At 42.8% G+C, this 14,033-nt stretch overlaps 1 protein-coding gene across 5 annotated transcripts in view; it reads right to left on the bottom strand.

Moving 5' to 3' along the window:
* LOC308570843 (uncharacterized protein) overlaps positions 1–13,768 on the bottom strand; it is a 47,352-nt gene extending 33,584 nt beyond the window's left edge. The window contains exons 1-4 of one of the 5 annotated variants that reach the window (XM_081165846.1): positions 12,624–13,768; positions 9,240–9,294; positions 277–572; positions 42–187 (exon numbers count right to left, since the gene is read on the bottom strand). In XM_081165846.1, coding sequence (XP_081021972.1) covers positions 42–187; positions 277–572; positions 9,240–9,294; positions 12,624–13,620 — 1,494 coding nt within the window. In that variant the 5' untranslated portion in view covers positions 13,621–13,768. The remainder of the gene's footprint in view (positions 1–41; positions 188–276; positions 573–9,239; positions 9,295–12,623) is intronic. The other 4 variants (XM_081165844.1, XM_081165843.1, XM_081165847.1 and 1 more) reach the window with 4 other exon arrangements.
* Between the last annotated feature and the right edge of the window lie 265 nt (positions 13,769–14,033).

Below are 14,033 nucleotides of genomic sequence, written 5' to 3'. Positions count from 1 at the left end.
ACCCCCACCCCCAGTCTGGGCCCATGTGTTCAGCCACTTACCTCACAGGGACACAGATTACACACAACACTTTCCCCACAAACTGCTGGGTTTTCCACCTTACTGCTTCTTCCTTCCTCCGCAAACAGGGGGGATTCTGACTTCAGCCCTGAGAGGCCTGTCCCCTGGACCAATTTTTTACCTGAGCCTGTAAAAGACAATTCTTTACCTGACATGACTGTTGCAAGGAGGAGGAACTGTCCTTGAAGTTCAGAAAGTACTCTAAGTCAAACTCACCATGGACTGCAACTAGCAGAATCTGAATGGAGCCTGGATGTTTCCTTTCTACTTCTTCCAGGAACCAGCAACAAGTTGCCTCCCCCCTTTCCTGGATCATATTCAGCAATTTTTGACTTTTCTCCTTGGAGTCTTCCCCTGCTTTCCAGAAATCCCAGTATTCTTTCCGTGTGATAATAAAGCCATAGCTTAATAAACCTATAAAGAATCCTAGGTCCTTTTCAATAATTTCAAGTAATTCTTTTCTTCCCTTGCAGAACATCTCATCACCAGTGATAACGACTCCTTCCAGTGACCTGTGGCAAAAACATTTATTTGATTTTAGGCATTGTTGTGGGGAGACAATTAGAGCTTGATTAGGAACAAGCTGGGGCTTAATTTTTCCACCCCTAGTATACTGCCCTCACTGATACTCTGAGCATGCTAAGCTCTGCTTTTCCTTTACAACCTCGAAAATATGTTGATATACTCCACACTGAAAAGAAATCATGATGTCATTTGCCACCCCTTTTTTAATGGCCAAGAATATACAAAGTATTCGTGATACATTTTGCACTCCTATCTAGGTTGCATCCAAATGAGGTGCCCTTGCTGACTTTGTTATTAGGCAGCCCATGATGAGGGTGAGGCAAGCTGCCTTGGGGGGGGGCATACCTGGACCCTCCTAAGAGGGGTTGCAGATCTGCCTGCCACTGCCTCTGTGACCAGCTCTTCCACAGACCCTCTTGCTGCCTCTCTTTCTCCACCGACCGCTAACTCACCACTTCCTCCTCCTCCTCCTCAACTGCACATCTGCCCTTCCTTGCAGGTCTCTGTTTTGAAAATGGAAGTGTTACAACTTCATCCACACCCCTAAGGAACAAGGAAGGCAAAGTTGGAATAGAGTGATTTTCAAAATGGAGACCTGAAAGGAAGCTGTAAAGAATAGATTTCAGAAATATACTGGCAGGAGAATGGGGCAGTCTTTCTAGCAGAAAGAAAATTTGGCTTGCTTATCTACCAAGTTAACAAGAGGCTTCAAAGCGACTCATTAGCTTGACTGCCCATCTTCCAGAGCCCCCCACCCACAGATCTGGATTCTGTATACATTTAGGTGTCGAATTTCAAAAGGGGGGGGTTAGCACGGACATCAAAAGAGAAGCGCAGAATGACCGCTCTGGTAAGTGTGGGGTTTTTTTAGAGGTCTGTAAGGGCTCTACAGACCTCAAAACCTCAAGGGGGATACCTTGGGGGGCGGAGCACCCAGCGGCGCCCAGAAGTGCTCTCCTGCTTCTCGGGTTTTTAAGTAAGAATCCGAGGACGGGATAGAGCTCTGGGCACAAAAGGGAAGCACCTACCTCGCGCTGTGCAGTCTCAGGCTTCTGATGAAAAGTGTTAAACTTCCACGAGGAAACTGAATTCCAAGAAACAAGATACATTTGAAATCTGACTAATGGAAGGAATTCAAGGAATTTGGTCAGCTGAGGGACATAAAAATAGAGTCCGTCCCAGCCACGGTGTTAAGATGGTGCAGAGAACAAAGACATGAGAACAATACGGAAGTGAAAGTTTCCTGCTGAGCAAGTGTAAGCTGAAAGTTCTCAGAGGCAGCGTTCTGAGGCAAGTATCATTTTACAACGCTGGAAGAGGGATAAGAGCTTAAAAGGAACTTTGTTTCTCCTCTTCTTTTGAGAAGACTTGGTGACTTGGCTGGAGAAACAGTAGCATTTTGAACCTCAGCTCAGAGATTTAGATACTTTGTATAAATCCTTGTATAAAGCAAAGGGGAAGAAGTTGGCAACATCGGAAGGGACTGACAAAGGAAAGTGGAGCAGCTAGAGTTTTAAAGTGCTGCAGGAATACCTATGTTTTTCTACTTCCCTTTGACTAAATGGATATAGAAGAGGCTTGAAAATAAACTGTGATTATTCTCATATCCCCATTGGAGTACGAAGGGAGGAAGAAAGATTAACTGGGGAAAATCTTCCTATATTTAAACACTGTGAGGATTAAGCCTTCAAGTGGCTAGAAAATTAACATTCTGGCTCCCTGATTGGATTACAGTTATATTTGGATTTATATGGACTTGTATGGATTTTTATTTGGACTCATATGTTGGACTGAGCCCACAAGAGGCGGAAGAAAAGAAGAGGATAGAAAGGACAGAAGAGGATCCTAAAACTGAAACAGTATCTGAGATGGTCAATCCATGCTGGAATAAACATTTAGGACTGAGTTGACAAATGATCAAAGTGTAGAAGGGGACATTTAAATTGTGATATCATCTGGGACAATGTCTATATATTTCTGATGTGTGCCATTTCCTGTTTTTCTCCTTTTCCTTTTCTTTGAAATAATATTTGATATACAGTTTGAAAAAATATTTGATATACAGTTGATATATGTTTAAAGGGGTGAATTTTGAAGTGTGTGGTTAAGACAAGAACTAAAAGTCACTGTGAAGAGAAGGACCCCTAGGGGCCATTGTTGTTTAAACTATAACTAGTGACAAATACAATTTCTAGCTCTCTGGTGTAACTGCTCCCCCTAGTGGTGAAAGTATATAACATTGAGTTATCTGTTTAAAAATGTCAGGGGAAAATGGGAAAAAAATGGAGGAACCCCAGGTGACCGAAGACAGTCAAAACAGAAAGAAATTAAGGATTTGGACATCCTTTGGCTAAAAATAAAGGAAGAATTTAAACAAAATGAACAACACATGGAGAAAAAATTGGCAGAAGTGCAAGAAACCCTGAATAAGAAAATAGAGGGAGTGGTGGGGGACTTGTCAAGTAAAATCAAAGACTTAACGGTTAGATCTAAAACAACAGAAGAGCTAGCAAAACAAACTCAGAAGGAAGTTAAGGAAAATAGAAAAGAGGCAGATAGAATTAAAGAGGAACTGGTAGAGGTTAGTAAAGTACAAGAACAGACCTGGGAAAACATGGCTCTGATGGAGATGAGGCAGAAACAGAAAAATTTAAAATTTAGAGGGGTAGAAGAAGCAAATGAAGATATTAAAACAAAAATGATCAAAGAATTGGCAAGATGGATGGATATGAAGGAAGAAGAAATTGAGTATACAATTGAGAATGTGTTTAGAATTAAGGTGAGATCAGTAAAAGCTAAAACCAAAAAACTACCTGGAGATTGTCTGATGATTTTTAATTCATTAGAGATGAGAAATGCAATTTTGAGAATGAGTTACAATAACAAGTTATTAATCGATGGAAGACCAATTATTATATTTAAAGAGGTTCCTGTTAGATTTCTACGAGGAAGAGATGGGTACAAACAATTGTTGACTTTACTGAAGAAAAATGGAATCCAACATAGGTGGGAGTTCCCTGAAGGAATCTCTTTTTACTACAAAGATACAGTGGTGCCTCGCAAGACGAAATTAATTCGTTCCACAAGTTTTTTCTTCTTGCGAGTTTTTCGTCTTGCGAAGCACGGTTTCCCATAGGAATGCATTGAAAATCAATTAATGCGTTCCTAGGGAAACCGCCTTCAGACCAGGTCCGGGGACAGTCTGTCCCCCGACCTCTTCTGAAGGCTGGGGGGGGGGACAAGGGCTTTTCTTCCCACCCCCAGCATTTTTAAAAACCCCGGGACAGCGGAGGACTTCTCTGCTGTCCGGGGCGATCTTAAAATGCTGGCGGGCGGCATTTTAAAATCGCCCCGGGACAGCGGCGGACTTCTCCGCTGTCCGGGGCGATTTAAAAGCCCCTGGGAAGGCAGGCAGGGGGGAGCAAAGACTTTCGCCCCCCGCCAGCCTTCAGAAGAGGTCCAGGACCTCTTTCTTCTTGCGAAGCAAGCCCATAGGGAAATTCGTCTTGCGAAGCAACTCGCAAACGGAAAACCCTTTCGTCTTGCGGGTTTTCCGTCTTGCGAGGCACCACTGTAAAAGATTTAGATTAACAGACCTACAAGAGGTAAAGAAATTTTCTAGAAGATATGAGAAAGAATTAGGTAAGATGGAAGGAAGCCTTGCTGGGCCCAGACCCACCGGAGCAGACCCCTACAGCGAAGAGGAAAACAAAAAGAATAAAAAGAAAGAAAGAAAGAAAGTAGATGAGGAAGAAGGAGAGGGAGGAGAAGCAGAAGAAGAGGAAGAGGAAGAGGAAGAGGAGGAAGAAGAAGAGGACACTAATAAAACCACCCGAATTTAACTTTTTCTCTCTGTAACAAAATTATTAAGGAAATGACGTTGAAATTGATAACTTGGAATATTCATGGGTTTAATGACAAATCTAAACGAAATAAAGTTGAACATGTTTTGGGAAAAAAAGAATGCTGATGTAATCTGTTTACAGAAAACTCACGTTGCTAAAAAACATAGACATATTTTGATTAATAAAAGACTGGGTAGAGAGTTTGTAACTTCCGATGTTAACAAAAAAAGAGGGGTGGTGCTATATATAAAGGAGAGATTAGATCCTAAATTGATCTCTAAAGATGAGGAGGGGAGAGTGATTGTGGTTCAATAACATTACAGGGTGAGAAGATAATCCTTGTGGGAATATATGCCCCTAATGGAAATAAAGCGGACTTTTTTAAAAGACTAGAGGAAAGACTGATAGAATTTATGGATCAGAAAAATAATTCTGATGGGAGACTGTAATGGAGTGGTAATGCCAGAAATGGACAGAATGCCAAAGAAAAAAGTATAAATGAGGGTAAACTCCCTAAGACTTTCTTTGAATTGGTTGAAAATTTTGGTTTAATAGATATTTGGAGGTGGAAATACCCAATTACAAAACAGTTCACTTTTTTCTCGGAGCCCCACCAAAGCTCAAGCCGGATAGATTATGTTTGGGTATCTAAAGAATTAGTCTCTAGAGAAAACAAAATTGAGATTACCCCACAAACTCTATCTGATCATAACTCAATCTATTTGGAATTAAAAGGTAAAGAACAATCCTCTTTTAGATGGAGGATGAATGATACATTGTTTGAGAACCCAAAAATAGTAGAGAAAGCGAAAGAGACAATAAAGGAATATTTTGACTGGAACTTACATAGAGAAACTAGTTTGGAAACTGTGTGGGACGCGAGTAAAGCGGTCATGAGAGGCTTCCTAATTCAGCAAAACAGCCATAAAAAAAAGAAAGAGAAAGGAAAAAAAGGAAATTTTGACTCAACTCATGGAAAATGAGAAAAAACTGGTAATAAAACCAAAAGATGAACAAACTAAGCAGATTATTAAAATGCTACAAACTCAGTATTCCATGCAGGTGAACCAAGAAGTGGAATGGAAATTAAAATTAATGAGACAGAAATATTTCGAATCAGCAAACAAAACTGGGAAGCTATTGGCTTGGCAGCTAAGAAAGCGTCAAAGTCAAAACATAATCAACAAAATCAGGATAGGGGAACAGCTGACGGAAGACCCAAAAGAAATAAGAGCCTTTCAAGGATTTTACAAGGAGCTTTACAGGAAAGAAAAAGAAGATATAAAAAAGATAGAAAGATACTTGGAAATACATAAAGGAAAACAGATTTCACCAGAAGAAAGATACACTGCATGCACACGAAAGCTTATACCAAGAACTAACTTAGTTGGTCTTTAAGGTGCTACAGGAAGGAATTTTTTTATTTGGACTATGGCAGACCAACACGGCTACCCATCTGTAACCAGAAGAAAGAGAACATTTAAATGCCCCAATAACAAACCAGGAAATCCAAAGGTCAATAAAGAAGATGAAACAAGGCAAAGCCCCAGGACCGGATGGGCTCACCGCTAAGTATTACAAATCACTTAGCAAATAGCTGATACCGGTACTAGGGGAAGTAATGAATGCTATTTTACAAGGAAAAGGAAAAATACCGAACTCCTGGAAGGAGGCATATATAACGTTGATCCCCAAACAAGACACAGACCATCAGAGTGTTAAAAACTTTAGACCAATATCATTGTTAAACAATGATTATAAACTTTTTGTGGATATTATGGCTAACAGATTGAAGACAATACTAAATGAATTAATTCATAAAGACCAAGGAGGTTTCCTACCAGGCAGGCAATTAAAAGATAATGTGAGACATATCATTAATATATTGGAATACCTGGAGGTAAGAAATGATAAGCCAGCCGTACTAATGTTCATTGATGCTGAAAAAGCATTTGATAATGTATCTTGGTCATTTATGAAGAAGAGTATGGAGAAGATGGGGATTTGTGACACCTTCTTAAGAGGAATTGAGGCAATTTACTCGGAGCAGAAAGCGAAATTAATTGTGAATAACACCTTGACAGATTCATTTGATATTACAAAGGGTACCAGACAAGGGTGCCCACTGTCTCCGCTACTGTTTATTATAGTGTTGGAAGTATTAGTAAATTGCCTGAGAGGAACATCAGAGATAAAAGGGGTCAAAATAGGTGCCAAGGAGTTTAAACTTAAGGCCTACGTGGATGATCTGGTATTAACTTTAGAAGAACCCCAAGAAAGTGTCAACATAGCATTGGAGGAAATGGGAAAATTTGGACAACTGGCAGAATTTAAATTGAATAAGAAAAAGACGAAAATGTTGGGCAAAAATTTGGAAAGGAGCAAGGTAGAAAGGTTGGAACAAGAAAGTAAAATTAAGGTGGTCAAAAAAGTAAAATATTTGGGAATTTGGATGACGGCAAAGAATATAAATCTATTTAATGATAATTATCAACCAGTGTTGAAGGAGATTAAAAGAGATTTAGAAATATGGGATAAATTAAAGCTGTCAATGAGTGGAAGAATGTCAGCAATTAAAATGAATTTACTTCCGAAAATGTTATTTTTGTTCGAAACAATCCCGATAATTAGAGGTCTAAGACAATTCAAAGAATGGCAAAAGACTCTCTTGCGCTTCGTATGGCAAGGGAGAAGACCAAGAATTTAATAATATTGACGGACAGGAAGGAAAGAGGGGGGTTCGCTGAACCTGACTTGAAACTTTATTTTGAAGCAGCTTGTTTATGCTGGATAAAGGATTGGATAACTCTGGAAAACCCAGACTTGTTAGATTTGGAGGGACACAACAATAGATATGGGTGGCACTCTTACCTCTGGTATGGGAAAGCAAAAGTGCATGGAGGGTTTACAAACCATATGATAAGGGGTGCTCTTTTTGAAGTCTGAGACAGAAATAAGAACTTGCTGGAAAGGAAAACACCGTGGTGGGTGTCACCAATCGATATGTTAACGGTTAAAAAACTGAACATGGAAGGGAGACGGGCCAAATACGAGGAGATTCTGATGAAATCTGAGAAAGGTTGGAAATTGAAGCCCTACAATTAAATTGCACAAAAATTGACAGGATGGTTGCAATACCATCAGGTCAATGATGTTCTTAAAGACAATAAAAAATTAAGATTTGAAGATAAGAAATCGAAATTCCAAACAGATATTATAGACAGTAAGCTCAAACCACTCTCGAAAATGTACAATCTTTTATTAGAATGGAACACAAAAGATGAATTCATAAAAGAAGCCATGACAAAATGGGCTATTGACTTGGGACACAACATAGACTATGATGCATGGGCTAAACTTTGGAACGAGACTCTAAAATTCACTGCATGCTCTGCTTTAAAAGAGAATGTTATGAAAATGGTCTATCGTTGGTATCTCACTCCCACCAAGCTGGCAAAAATGTATAGGACAAGTCGCAAAACTTGTTGGAAATGCAAAGAAAAGGATGGCGATTTTCACCACATGTGGTGGTCATGTAATAAAATAAAAGTGTTTTGGGAATTGATCTATAATGAGTTTAAAAATATGTTTAAATATACTTTTCCAAAAAAGCCGGAAGAATTTCTGCTAGGTTTGGTGGGAGAAGATATTAAGAAGACAGACCAAAGATTATATCTGTATGCAACAATAGCAGCTAGAGTTTTGATGGCCCAAAAGTGGAAGTTACAGGAAATTCCGACTGTAAGGGAATGGCAGATAAAGCTGGTGGAATACACTGAAATGGCAAAATTGACACACAGAATTCGCAGTCAGGAGGAGACGAAGTACCAAAAATAATGGAGTAATTTTATGGTTTATATAAGTGAGAACTGCAGAAATATGAAAACTTTGGCAGGATTGAATTAAATCTTACGTCACAGAGTAATTTTTAACCAATGAAACTGTGAATTATAGATTGGAATAAGAAAACTTGCGGAAGGGAAGGATGGAAGTTAACGGCTCTATGGAGCATAAAGTAGGATATATGTAATATGTAATAAGATTTGATGTTTTTGTTGGTTGGTGTTCTTAAATCTCAATAAAAAGCATTTGAAAAACAAAAACAAAAAGGGGGGTTGTGTGTGCATGTGTGTACATAACATGCATTGTGGAAAAAGATTTCCACCCCTGGTTAAAGACCCCTCTTAACTGCATGAGATTTCCCATTTCTTTTTCCTCCTCCATGAGAGGAGAAGCTGATCGAGGAAGGATGCTGCTAAATGAGGGTCCTCTCTCTCCTCCAGTCACAATGGCTCCTGCATCTTTGGTGGCTCTCAGGTCACCTTGTGTGTGTGTGTGTGTGTGTGTGTGTGTGTGTGTAGAAAGAGAAAGAGAGAGAGTCCCTTAGCAAACTACAATTCCTGGGGGAGAACCAATTTGTTTTGCCTCAGGCACCAAAATGTCTGCATGAAAACCATGCTCCATAATAATAAGCAGAAGCTTGAAGTCATAAAAATGGCTGAGAAGTTGCCCTCTGGACTCACACAAGCCTTTCTCCAAGGCTGCTTCTCCCATTCCCCCATTCATCAGGTTCCTGAGGACCACTGAACTACTTGTGTCTCTTTACTAGTACACCAACATCACCTAGCAACCCCGTTTCCTAGGAAGTGATACTTATCACTAAATCCCTTAGCACTGTCCATTCAAGTGACACATTTGCCCATCCTGGTTCCTGGATGAAGCTCCCTCCCAAGCTAAGATCAGATTCTCACACCATCCAATCAATGCTCGTCCACTGTAAGCTGCAAGTAGAATTGCAATGGGACTTACCACACAATGTTCTTTCGTACATTCCTCTGCATACCATGGGACATAGCACTGTACTCTGTGGACAGGTAAGGGAGAGGTCAAAACTGGCTGTTTCATCCCCCCCCAGCAGTATTTTGCTATATTTAATTAGCACCAGTGCATTTCTTGCTGGGTAAGCACTTTTCCCTTTGACTATTGATGTATGTGTGACTCTAGCCCTTTGGAATTCCAAAGGGTATTCCAAACGGTATGGATATCACACCGTGAAATGTATATAAGAGAAAGAGTAGGGGCGAATGGTCAATTGACACTTGACAGCTCTAGCTCTAACAACAAATGGAGTAGGACAAGCGTGCTTATCGGCACCTCTGCTGTTTAACATTTATGTAAATGATGTAATAACTAGAACTAAAACAACCAGAATTTTTTCCTGTTACAGCTTTATCTCATAAGGTATCCATCTTGCTATATGCCGGCAATATGGTGCTATGAACACAAACACGTGGGTATGAGGCGATTACTAAAGAACTTTGGGATAGTTTGTCCTAACAAAGGTTTGAATATAAATTATTCCAAGACAAAAGCTGTAGTATTTGAGGCACAGCCTGTGAAGCATAAATGGTTCCTAAATAGACAAATAATTGAACAAGTGAGACATTTCAATTATTTGGAGATTTGTTCTCCGATAGGAGTATTTGGTCACACCATATAGCAGCACTTAGGCCTTGAAGACATCAAGATCTGCACAAGCAATTCTTAGTTTTACCAGAAGCAAAGGCAGCAATATGATTGCCCTGCACTGAGAACATATAATGGTTAGGTGCTTCCACAGTTAACGTATTGGGGAGAAATTAATTTCTAAGAAGACTACTCGGTTTACCCACCCCCAACTCCAGCAGCTAGTATCGGAGCAGAAACAGGAACTATGCAAGTACAGTGTCAAATTCCTATGGTCTTATTTAGGTATTAGTTTAAACTCTGTAATATGGAAGACATTTTGTGGAACAACAAAAAATACAATGAAATATTTCTTAGGAGTCAAACTGTGAACAGCAAATGATAGCACCTGATATAATTCCCTTTTAAAAAGCTCTTTAAAACTGTTCCTTGAAACAAATCTGAAGGTTTTTTACGTGCAAAAAGTTATACAAACAATCCATAAATCATTATTCTCCACACAGTTGTATTTAATTAAACATGGTTTTGAGAACTATCTATATGATTTACCATTCTGCTCACTTAGGAAAGCATTCATTCATGGCTCTGCATTTTCAGACTATGCCCTCAGAGTATTTAGAGGGCGGCTACAGGAAAATTCTGGCAGAAAAGCGACATTGTATATGTAGCATCCAAGCAATAGACCTATACCACTATGTAGTATACTGCCCTATGTGCTCTGAACCAAGAGCTACGTACATTTGTGAACTATTGTGTAAGTTGCCTGAAATGGATGGTCATGTGAAGAGAATATATTTGTTGTCTGGCTCTGATTCGTTCGTGACAGGCAATATTTCTAGATAGGCGGTTGCAACCCCAAAATTGAGAAGAACATTCATCTAAGATTATATGGTGGACTGTAAAGTATGGTCAGCAATGTAATACAGTGGAACCTCGGTTGTCGAACATAATCCGTTCCCGAAGATCGTTTGTCTTCCGAAATGTCCGACAACCGAGGCGCAATTGCCGGTTGGCAAAATCCATTGAAAAAATGGAGAAACACGCCTCAGAAGCCGTTCGACTTCCGAGACATGTTTAAAAACAGAAGCATTCACTTCCGGGTTGTCGGCGTTTGAAAGCTGAAACTTCTGAAGCGTTTGCCAACTGAGGTTCCACTGTATAGAAACTTATTGGGCTTATTATTATAATTGGACTATTGGAATAAAAGAAAAAGAAAATGCCCTTGGTTACAGAAATGTAAACTACTGATATTTCCATGATCTTTCACTGACCATTTGTCTATGGAAAAAAAAGATGGAATCTTTTACTACCCCAACCTGCAAATATTGCCTGGGTAATAAATGCCAGAGGCAAAATTGAATGCAATTCTGGGGCATATTATGCCAAAGGTTGGGGGGGTTTCTCCAGAAGAAAAATGGTAAGCAGTCCCTGGATGGGGGGAAAAAATGGGGGGGTTGTACATGTGATAATTGCAGTGGCAGAGGAAGGGGGGTGCGGCAGGCGTGGTCCACCCCAAGTGTCACCACTGAAGGGAGTGACAAAATGCCAGGCAGCACTCACCGCGGGGCCTGCAGCACGCCCAAGCCACATGTCTTTCCTGCCCAAACGGTCCACCTACTGCCTGTCCCCCAGCTGTAGAGCGGCTGAGTAGGAGGAGGCAGGCAGAATCTGGAGGCCCCGTGGTGTGCCCCGCCCCTATGGGCAGTACACCCTGCCCTGGAATAAGTTTTTATGGAGAAAACATCACTAAAATTGTAGCTTCTGTCAATTATTTAAGCACATACATTGCTCTTAAAGAGCTTTCTGATTAAACCTTTCTTGAGCTCCTGAATTATTTTCCATGTACAGAATTGGGCTGATCTGAAGGAAGGTTAACCAAAAGTTTATTGAGGGGTGGAAACCCTTTTCCTTATTTATAATAATCATCTGATGTCATCCTCTAATAATGGGCATGCAGCATGTTCAGCAGACAGCCATTTGGAGACTGTGCTGTAGTGGCAGTACTGAATAGAAAATTCAGGGAACCTCCTTATACCATCGTAAAGCATGAGAATTCCTCCTTCTCTTCCTGGAGAAAGCTATTTGCAGGACATTCAGCAGGAAGCACTTCTGGAAGAGCCATGGCTCAGTGGCAGAACACCTGCTTTGCAGGCAGAAGGTCCCAGGTTCAATCCCTGGTGTCTCCAGGTAGGGCTGCAAAAGACTCCTGCCTGGAACCCGGGAGAGCCGCAGTCAGGCAATATTAGCAATCCTGAGCTAGATGGATCCTGAGGCCCATTTGGGACCTTCCTCTGTTCCAGAGATGTTAGGATGGCCTGCAAACTTTCTGAACTTACAGGCCTGATTAAAAATTTTTTGCAGGGCTCAAGCAGGAAAGAAAAAGGACTTTCCCTTCTACAAAGGGACAAACTTAACTGTGTGTCCAAAGAACAGCCAGCCCTTTTGCTTAAGGCTGATTCTTTGCTGTTCTGTGTGTCCTAAGGGCCCTGAAGGTATTTCTAATATTTTAAGCAATAGCAATCAGACGGTTGAAACATACCATATTCTTCCATATGCGCTAAATGCCTGGCGCTAAAGTAAAGGTATTTCCAAACATTCCAAGCCCATGGTTGTTTTTCCTTCCCTTCTTCGCGGCTGCAGCTCAGCGCTGGGCTGGCGCAACCAGGGAAGGAAAGATCTGTTGTCAGACTGAACGGTTGCGAAGGTCAGGATCCAGCAAAGCCTTACCTTCCCTGACCGAGAAGAGGAGCTTGTCCACCTCTAGCTTCCGGCCCAGGGTGCTCAGTACTTTGGCCGCCACCTCAATGGCGTAAACTCCGCCGTAGTAGCTGAGCAGCAGGTCTCGGAGGTGAGGGGCGCCTGCCTTGTGCAGCGCCACATCAGGGATGCGGACGAAGCCCTCCTCGAGCGGGATCTCGCGCAGTTTGCGCCGGAACCTCCGCCGCTCTTCTGGAATCAAATGCCGCAGGGAGAATTGCAGGAAGCGAGCGATACAGAACAGAGCAAGAAAAAGATTCTGATCCTCAAAGTGAAACTGCTGGGCGAACGAGTGCGGCAATCCCGACGTGTTGAGGTCCCAGTCATCGTCGTCGTCGTCGTCGCTGCTGCTGCTGCTACTCTGACGTCCACCACCCTCGAGCCATTGGGACCCCTGGAACTTGAGGAGGGAATCCACCTCCCTCTCCCCCTTCTTCTCGGTGAACTTGCCGGTCTCTTTCACCTTAAACATCTCGCCTTCTTCCTCCAGGGGCTCCTTCGGCCGCCCACCACCCACGAGCCATAGGAACCTCTGGAACATGAGGCGGTAATCCACCTCCCTCACCCTCTCCTCCTTGCCCCCCTTCTTCTCGGTGGTCCTGCCGGCCTCCTCCGTCTTCAGCTTCTCGCCTTCCTCCAGGGGCTCCTTCTGGCGCCCACCGCCCTTGAGCCATCGGGGCCACTGGAACTTGAGGAGAGGATCCTCCTCCCTCTCCCCTTCCTCCCTCTCCCCCTTCTTCTCGGTGAACTTGCCGGCCTCTTTCGCCTTAAACATCTCGCCTCCTTCCTCCAGGGCCTCCTTCCGCCGCCCACCACCCACGAACCATCGGAACATCTGGAACATGAGGCGGGGATCCTCCTCCCTCTCCCCCTTCTTCTCGGTGGACTTGCCGGCCTCTTTCGCCTTCAGCTTCTCGCCTCCTTCCTCCAGGGCCTCCTTCGCCCAGGGGTCTTCGGGGGTCGCCATGGCGCCCCTGCCCAGAGGAAAGTCTCGCCCCGCGGCAGAGCCGGAGAGGACGCAGCGTCCGAAGGAGGAAGAAGGAAGTGGGCGACGCCCTCGGGGAAGCGGCTCCTCCGCGGGCGCTTGGCGGGGGCAGAGTTCATTGGGGCGGAGACTCCCGAGGTTCCCTCCCTCGGAGCAGAGAATCAGTGCTGGACCTGGGAAGGCGAGAACGTGGGAAGGGCCTTCCCGGCGCTCCCAGAAGGCTGGCTGGCTGGCGGGGGGAATGAAAACACGCCGCTTCCTTCCAGGTTTGGCTCAACCTAATCGCCACCAGCATCTCCTCTCTCCCCCCGCTGCCAAAAGGAGCACATCCGCCCTTGCTGAACCGCAGGACCCAGAAAGGCAGAAACGGAACCGCCAGGTGAGCAAAGAAAGAG

Source organism: Podarcis bocagei (genome assembly GCF_964188305.1).
Source record: "Podarcis bocagei genome assembly, chromosome: 13".
Lineage (NCBI taxonomy): Eukaryota > Metazoa > Chordata > Lepidosauria > Squamata > Lacertidae > Podarcis > Podarcis bocagei.
This window is presented reverse-complemented; position numbering and strand designations above follow the sequence as displayed.